The sequence below is a fragment of the Juglans regia genome, chromosome 11 (genome assembly GCF_001411555.2).
Source record: "Juglans regia cultivar Chandler chromosome 11, Walnut 2.0, whole genome shotgun sequence".
In the NCBI taxonomy this organism is placed as follows: Eukaryota; Viridiplantae; Streptophyta; class Magnoliopsida; order Fagales; family Juglandaceae; genus Juglans; species Juglans regia.
In genome coordinates this window covers 3,516,650-3,524,485 of record NC_049911.1, presented here as the reverse complement: position 1 = coordinate 3,524,485, position 7,836 = coordinate 3,516,650, and the positions used below count along the sequence as shown (strand labels likewise).

General features: G+C 35.5%; 2 protein-coding genes across 7 annotated transcripts; one reads left to right on the top strand and one right to left on the bottom strand.

The window, feature by feature from the left end:
• Positions 1–632: 632 nt before the first annotated feature.
• LOC109014229 lies at positions 633–3,991 on the top strand. The gene is made up of 3 exons (XM_018996602.2): positions 633–842; positions 1,524–1,672; positions 3,531–3,991. The coding sequence occupies exons 1-3, from the start codon at positions 734–736 to the stop codon at positions 3,606–3,608; spliced, it is 336 nt and encodes a 111-aa protein (XP_018852147.1). The 5' UTR covers positions 633–733; the 3' UTR covers positions 3,609–3,991.
• Positions 3,992–4,396: 405 nt separating this feature from the next.
• LOC108987917 lies at positions 4,397–7,504 on the bottom strand. 6 transcript variants are annotated; one of them, XR_004802760.1, is made up of 5 exons: positions 7,401–7,504; positions 6,078–6,997; positions 5,606–5,673; positions 5,106–5,249; positions 4,397–4,855 (listed from the first exon to the last, which is right to left on the bottom strand). XR_004802760.1 is itself a non-coding variant. In XM_035695488.1 (2 exons), the coding sequence occupies exons 1-2, from the start codon at positions 6,607–6,609 to the stop codon at positions 5,651–5,653; spliced, it is 498 nt and encodes a 165-aa protein (XP_035551381.1). In that variant the 5' UTR covers positions 6,610–7,504; the 3' UTR covers positions 5,258–5,650. The 6 variants fall into 6 exon arrangements, 2 of the variants coding, with proteins under 2 accessions (XP_035551381.1, XP_035551380.1); XR_004802759.1 differs by having other exon boundaries at positions 6,078–7,022; positions 7,401–7,500; XR_004802758.1 differs by having other exon boundaries at positions 6,078–7,503.
• Positions 7,505–7,836: the final 332 nt, after the last annotated feature.

The following is a 7,836-nucleotide window of genomic DNA, read 5'->3' as shown; positions in this document are numbered from 1 at the left end:
ATGAGATAAGATGAGATGTTTCCTGAAAACAAACGAGGAAGATATTCTCTCCACTCTCTATCTTTCTTCTCTTGAACATATAATAACTTAGGTATCGAGAGTGGCTTCGTTTGGAACCAAAAATCCTCTCAACTCATCTCAACTCATAATTACAACTTTTTAAAATTCCAATACAAAATATAATAAACAATTCAATTTTTTCAAATCCTAAAATAATAATAATAATAATAAATAATATTCTAACAATATTTTATTATCTCAACTCAACTCAACTCAACATCTAAACGCAACCTAACCGTGCAAGAGGCAGAATGTGAAACATGTCCTTAGCAATAAAAATTATATTGTGTTTTACAAGGAACCACCATGATTTTCTAACCATGAACCATGGCACCCCTATTTAGGCCGTTCGTGGTGGCCACTACAGGGTGGCTATTATCTTTTTCCTTTTTTTTTTTTTTTCATTTTTAAATTTTCTTTAAAAAAGGTTTGGAAAGATGGTATTTTGAGGATGTTGAGAGATTACGTTGGTATCTAATGGCCTAAATGCCTGAATTGGTATTCACTATTACGTTCGAATCATAAATGGGCTAAAAAGTAAAAACTCCATAGCCCGATTACGAGTTTTGCAATTTCAATAGACGACATGCCGTTTATGAACCGCTCCTAAAACCCATCTGTGGTTTTTGAGTTTGTTTCTCTAGTGAAACACTCATAGAAGCAGTGGAAGACGATGGCGTGGAGGCAAATAATTCTCAAAACGAGGCCGATTTCGATCTCAACACAGCCACATCCAACACCTGGATTTTCTCGGTTCTTTTCCAAATCCGCCCTTTATGTAGGTAATTTTCTTCTCGGGGTTTAGCATGAATTCATCACGCCATTTTCTCTCTGTGTGCGCGTGTTGCTGATAATATTTAAGAGAACTTCGGGAAAAAGGGAAAATAATTTCTGGGTATAGCGAGTCGTGTTGTTGGGCTCTTCCTGGAAAAGAAACTCGTCTCTACTATGCTAAATAGCTGAGCGGAATTTTGATTTCTCGCTGTACGATTTATTTTCTGCTTCCCTTTGGTTCCTGAAAAAAACTGAGGAAAGAATTCCAAAGAATTGACGCCGTTTACTTTCCTTTTTAATGGTAAGAAATATGCATCAACGAAAATAAATGGGGTGAGAATAAAGGTTGTTGTTGTTTTTTTTTTTTTTTTATTGGGGTCCCGGATATTGTTTGATTCCTGAGATACAGAGATAATGAGAAAATAAGAAATAAACTGAACATAGTATTTTTATTGAGCTGTCTGGGTTTCTGAAAATTGAAAACCTGCCTTAACTAAGCCAAATAGTCGTATTAGGCTTAGTTCGAGGAGTCTTGTAACTTGTTTTTCTCAAGCCCCCAATTATCAGTATTTTCATCAAGAAATTTATATATTTTTCTTATGCTATTTTTGCAACCAAAAAGAATATTTAGGGCATTAGGAAATTAGAAGCAATGATTGAGTTTGGGGCTCTGCTTGGTATTGTTGCAGAAAAGGTTGGCATACCAGAGTTTTTGAATGGAATAGGCAAAGGGGTCGAATCCCATGTGGCTAAGCTTGAGTCTGAGATTGGTGACTTTCAGAAGTTGCTTGTCTCTCGAACTCTTAAGCTCAAGAAACTTGGCATACCATGCCAACAGGTATTCACTGCAGATTATTCTCGTCTCTTTGGAACAATGTGCATGCATGCATTCATGTCTGATATGTGCACGTGGGTTTCATCATAATTGTGGTTAGAGATATATTTGTACATAGGAATGTATTCCTAATGATTTGCGATTAGCACTTTTGAGTTCTTATTCAGAAGTTCTGGTTACCCCGTTTGTAATGTTTCCTCTAAGTTAGCAAATAAGGTTTGACATAAAAGAACAGGTTGCTCGTAAATCATCAAGTTATGTTTTTCCTGCCATACACACTTATCATGCTGGGGCTTGCAGCCACACTGTAACTCTTTCCGTTTTTATGGTCCCAGTATGCTGATATATCGCAAGGTAACTTCTAATTAGGTCACAGATTGTTCAGTCTGATGCACAATTCTTGTCTGAGAGGTTCGCCATATCTTTTTGGCAATAGCATAGCTATGATTAGTTTGTCTAATCAGTGTAAACTCAGAACGAGTTATTTCTTGATGTTTGCATAATATTAGGTTGGCAAAAGATAGATGGAAGCCTGTTTTACAGTTGCAAAACTCTTTCCTTACTTGTGGGACTTTGTAGTAAGATAAATTTCGTTATTTTGTTGACGTGTAAAGAGAGATGCAGGTTATGTTGATTAATATTAGAATTTGTTTTTTTGAGTTTCATCTTTAAGGTACTTGTGACTATCACAGAGATTCTCTGTTGTCAGCATGAGTTTCTCTCTCTCTCTCCCTCTCTCTCTCTCTCTCTCTCTCTCTCTCTCTCTCTCCCCCTCGATTTATTTTTATTTTAATTTTTTATGCAACCAATTTTGGTTTGCAGTTGAGCAACTAGTATTTCCGAATTAATATATTTTTGTCTAGATTTCATGCATGTGTTATGGGTATAGTGATGCTGTAGCATGTTGTTTTATCACTGGCGATATGTTCCTATATGGCAGCAGTTTATTTTTATTCAAGTTTACAATCATGTTAGCTCTGTGATCTGGTTTTGGTATGAATATGGCTGTCGAATGATATCTCAGCTTGACATTTGTCACATGGTATGAAATATAACAAGTTATCATGTCATATTGATCTTGATAGGTTGTTACATTTTTCTATGCCTCAACCCTGAGGATTTGATTGGCATTGATCGATGGAAATGTTAGACCTTGCTTGACTTCCAAGACATAATAGGATTGCTATATGACGACTTTGAAGATGTAATAACTTTAGTGTTAATGGTTCTCTATTGTCTCATCATATTATGTGCTAATGGTTGGTTCTCTTATTGGCTACCGATAAAATTTTGGCCTATTATAGTAGTGTGAGGTATTACTTATCAAAAAATTAAGTTAGTAGCAATCACTACATTCTGTTTTACCCGGGTCTCATTCAAAACCTATTGGTATTGTGAACTAGTTCGAGGATGGCAGGCTGTACAAAATATTACGTGAATACGAGTGGTTAGACCTTTGACCGTGGCTGTATTGCCAGATGCCATTTTGCGACTTTGTGGATGAATATAGTTGGGTTCATCTATATCTTTATACACACGCACACGGACATATATATAAATAGATACACACACAGAAAATACATTGGCCTTAACATGAATGAATTACATTTATTTATGAGGTATGGAGGGGGGAAAATGGTATGAATCAGGTCTTGCGCGCATCTCTTTTATGCTGTTAATAACTTGTAAATGAGGCTGCCATTCTATGCTTACTACTTGTTAAAACTGGGGCCATGATTCTGTGATATTAGACATGATAACTCCTAGTTGGCTTTCTTAAATTCTACTAACACCCCCTCCCGTCCAAAAAAAAAGAAAAAAAATCTTGCATAAATTCTGACACCCGTTTTTTGTCTTGCAGAGGAAGCTGATATTGAAATATGCCCACAAGTATAGGCTGGGACTCTGGAGGCCTCGTGTTCAGCCTGTGAAATCTTAGTTAGTTTCTTAATAGCTGATCCTACTGAGGATTAAGATCAAGATGGTTGTCTGCTAGAGAACGTGATAGCTGGACATCTCCACATGAAACTGTTTTATTTTCTCCAGAGTTTTAGCATCTTAGTGTTCGTGATCCTTTTGAGCAATTTTATGGACACAATTTAGGAGCTTAATTCGAAGTATTTCTGCATGAACTGGGGTTAAACAGCCTGGTAACTGCAGCATCAATCATACAAGTTATTCTACCATAAGAGGAGTCGTCCTTGTTATGGATATGGATTCCACCTTTATGTACTAAGCTCATTTTATTGCAGACAATTATTGAATTATTTTTGGCTTTCCCAGATATGTCCAATAAACAGTTACTACATATTTTAACGAGGATGAATGGTGCAAATTGTTTAGAAAAATGGTAATTTTGGCATCAACCATTAACTGCAAGCTATAGAATACAGGTAATCTTTTTTTTTCTTATTATGTTGAATCGATGTTCTTTCCTTTAACTTTTCAAGTGGGGGAGGCACTTTGGTTGCATGGATGGTGGCAATTGGAAAAGTTCTTCGATTAATTGGGTCAGTCAGGACTCTGTCCCTCCTTTTATTGACATGTTTACTTTCTCACTTTTGCAAACTTATCTTTTTCCTCCTTTTACTTTTCTTTTTAAGATTCCTTGTCTTGTCTGGTCGGAGTGCATCTTCTTAGTACTGCAATTTAAGATCAGTGGCACAATCTTTTCAAAATCCTTAGCAGTTGCAAGGTGGTATAAAAAGTGAGAGAGAGTTCAATAGAAAAGCCACATGCCACATGCTTTATGCATAAATCATATAATGATGCTATTACATTCTCTTATCATTGTGGACAATGGAAGAAAAATAAATTGAAGTTCACAACAAAATTCATATCATCTATACATGATATAGTTTTTGATGATATTTTTTGTATGTAAAAGAAATGTCATCATAATAGTTTCTGCTGATATTACATTCTCTTATCAGAGGGGACAATGGGGGAAAAAGTTCCTCTTTCCTCCATGTCTGGCCACAGGACAATAGAACTTTGAACAGCCATATTCACCATAAAATGAAGCCGCGAGCCTGCACCAGAGTCCTTGTGAATCCAGCTCTATGTGCTTTGTGCCCCATGGGAATGATAACATTAACTGTGACCAAACTGGCTATATTCCGTGAAACCAAAGATTGATAACTTTGCCACACATGGACAAATCAAGATCCTGAGTTTCATCAGATCCTGCCCAAAAGATCTATTAATTATCCACACCTGTAAGAGACTCCAGCATCTACCAAAAGTATACCTCATGGAACAAAAGATTTAGCAAGACCTAAAGACAACAAAGTTTAGATTTTCTGCAGCTATGCAAAGTTCTCATTCTTCAACAATAAACACTACTATGATGTCAACAAGAAGCCCCAAAATGGAGTTAGTAATTGCAGAGATGCTTTTCTACGTTAAAAATTGAAATGGAGAGAGAGTAACATACTTGGGGATCCAAGAATCAGGTCCATTGGTCCCCCCCCTAGCAGAAGGGTGTTAAACTATTCAACTTGAATCTCACCACCAACTACTATCATTGCGGATTCTGGATATGTGGAGACTAATACTTGAACACTTCTAAAGCAAACTCCTGCATTTTATAACTCAAATTACAAAATTAACTTGCATATAGAATTTGATAATTCAAAGAGAGACAGATAGATAAACAGTCAGAGAGAGAGAGAGCATTGTTCTTATATTTCTCCTAGTTTGGTAACCCCTGTATAATAAGCATGCTACTTTTGCAGCTAACTAACAAATAATTACAAATATTTGCACGTCTTAGCAAAATATGAAAACTGGAAACAAAGTAGCATTGCTATTTATCACATCAGATCAAGTAAGTAATCTGATATATTATCAAACATGGAATATAATTATAACATAAATTGCAAAGCCAAACCGAAACAATGATAAGGGGAGAAAAAGGACAAGAAGCAGATGTACAGGAATCTACTTGGTGAAATCTGAAGACGACCACATCTTGAGGCATCACATTCGAAAGCCCAATATACCTGAAAGTAGAAAAAAAATAATTATTGAATGAAGGACAACTATAAGCTGGGAAATGTACAAACAAAAATATATGAAATGTGCACGCACACACACACAAGGATTAAATTGGCACCAGTATATACCATATTCTCATATTCCTCAGCTACTATGCACTACCAAAATTTATTTGTTTATACACATTATATAATTTTGAGAGGACTATTATCTTATTATCTTTTCAGTGTCATCACTCTTGAGTAGAAGAATAAATTTTTAATTTTTTTTTCAAAAGCCTTTATCTTCAGTGAAGACCTTTTAAGGTGATGAGATGAATAACAAACAACCAAAAAGAAAAAATAAATTATCAATCAGTGACAACATAATGCAATCTCCATAGTAGTAAACAGGATTAGGACAAAATTACCCTGGAAGATTATCACAAAGAAGAAGAGCATGGTGATGATCAATGCAACAAGGTTACCATTTGAAGATGATGCTTTATCTGCTCTCATTTTCTTCACTTCCTTCCTTCGTTCAATCCTTGCACGCCTCAATCTTGCAAGCTCAGAAATTTCTCTGACCAACTTCATATCTGCTGCATCCAATAACGGACCAGTAGGAGGACGGGGTGGCTTGGGAGGCTTCTTAGAGCTCGCCTTTTTCCTTTTCTCACTTGCCATTTTCATCTTCACCATACCCGCTGCCTTTCCTTCCACCTCACCTTCCAATATCTCCAAATTCTCATCAGGCTGTAATACAGTCTTCGTTGGATCTAATCCATCAATATCCCCCACTGATCCATCAAAACTAATACATCCACTCCTCAGCCTACTCAACATTTTCTTTGCATGCTTACCACCCACATCCAAGTCTTCAATTCCATCTTCTTCGCTTGTGGTCTCGCCACTTTCCAAATCAACAATTGAATCACTTTCCTCGGAATAACTATGATCCATTACATGAATAGTCTCTTTAACTCGCCCTCCAACCGTCCAATACCGATAAACCAAAATGTTTACACAAAATTAGACACTCTAATATAAAAAACTCAAACTTTCACAACAGGATAGGAAAACCCACAAAACCTTTTGAGATAACTGAATACCATAATCCACTGAAAGCTCATAATTCAATGGATCATATGATCATGCAACCACCAAAATCACACAAAGAACCATCAGTTTTTAATTTGCATAAATTTCGAACAACAACGAAAACTAAAATATTATCTACTTTTGCATTATCCCAACCAATCTCAAATATTGGAAAGGGCATAACAATCTCAAAAAGTGATGTTTCTCATTCCCATTTCTGCTTCCTGCGCTTCCACACGAAAGCAATAATCTAAAAAGGAAAACAGAGTTATACCCTGAACAACGTAGAAATTATTAAACGAAAGTTTTATTAAAAACTGCAAAGGAATCCCTTCACCAAAAACCCAAATCCTACGTTCGGCCGCAGAGAAAACTAAAGAAATTAGTTAGGTATTGTAGAAACAAATTTTCTGTTATTCTGCGAGGAAACAAAAAGCCAAACTTACTGAAACACAAAAAATTGAATTGACATTGCTAATATGGGCTTTTCCTCATTTCGAAGTGAGGCAAAAAAAAAAAAAAAAATCGTAAGATAAAAATTTCAGAAAACTTTAATTTCATTTGGTTATAGTTTCTTCAGTTTTCTCGGCAGCCAAACAATAAGGGAACATAGAAGTATCCCATAAGAGTCATATGAGTATCAGAGAACGTACCGATTGTTGTCAGGAAGAAATGCTAGAGAAAGAAACAGAGAGATCATTCTGCAAACAGAGCCAAACCAAATGAGAAAGGTTTTGGCCAAACCAATGATACTTCTTTGCTATTTTTTTTTTTGAAAGATTCTTTGCTAAAATATTGTGCCGTGTCTGAGAATTGGTAATCACTAATTTAATTAAGTAAGCTATATGCTTGTTTTATTTCAAATTAGAACTGAATTCTTATATAATTAATTTTAATGATATATTAATTTAACTTCGGTTTATTTATTTTTGCTGAAATTTTGTCTTCCAAAATGATCCGCTTCCTGTCATGCAATCGACTTCCTTTTAACTCTTTGTTATATCATTTAAATTAGAATAATGCTACTAATTCGTCTTATTTTATCTTTTTATTTTGACCGTTTATGTATTTAATTTTTTTTACTTATTG

Excerpts from the sequence above, each read along its gene's own strand:
- LOC109014229 (XM_018996602.2), top strand. The coding sequence starts at position 734 with ATGGCGTGGAGGCAAATAATTCTCAAAACGAGGCCGATTTCGATCTCA. Across the intron at positions 843-1,523 it reads CAAATCCGCCCTTTATGTAG|AAAAGGTTGGCATACCAGAG; the intron begins GTAATTTTCTTC and ends GTATTGTTGCAG. Across the intron at positions 1,673-3,530 it reads TTGGCATACCATGCCAACAG|AGGAAGCTGATATTGAAATA; the intron begins GTATTCACTGCA and ends TTTGTCTTGCAG.
- LOC108987917 (XM_035695487.1), bottom strand. The coding sequence starts at position 6,609 with ATGGATCATAGTTATTCCGAGGAAAGTGATTCAATTGTTGATTTGGAA. Across the intron at positions 5,674-6,077 it reads CTTTGTGATAATCTTCCAGG|GTATATTGGGCTTTCGAATG; the intron begins GTAATTTTGTCC and ends TTCTACTTTCAG.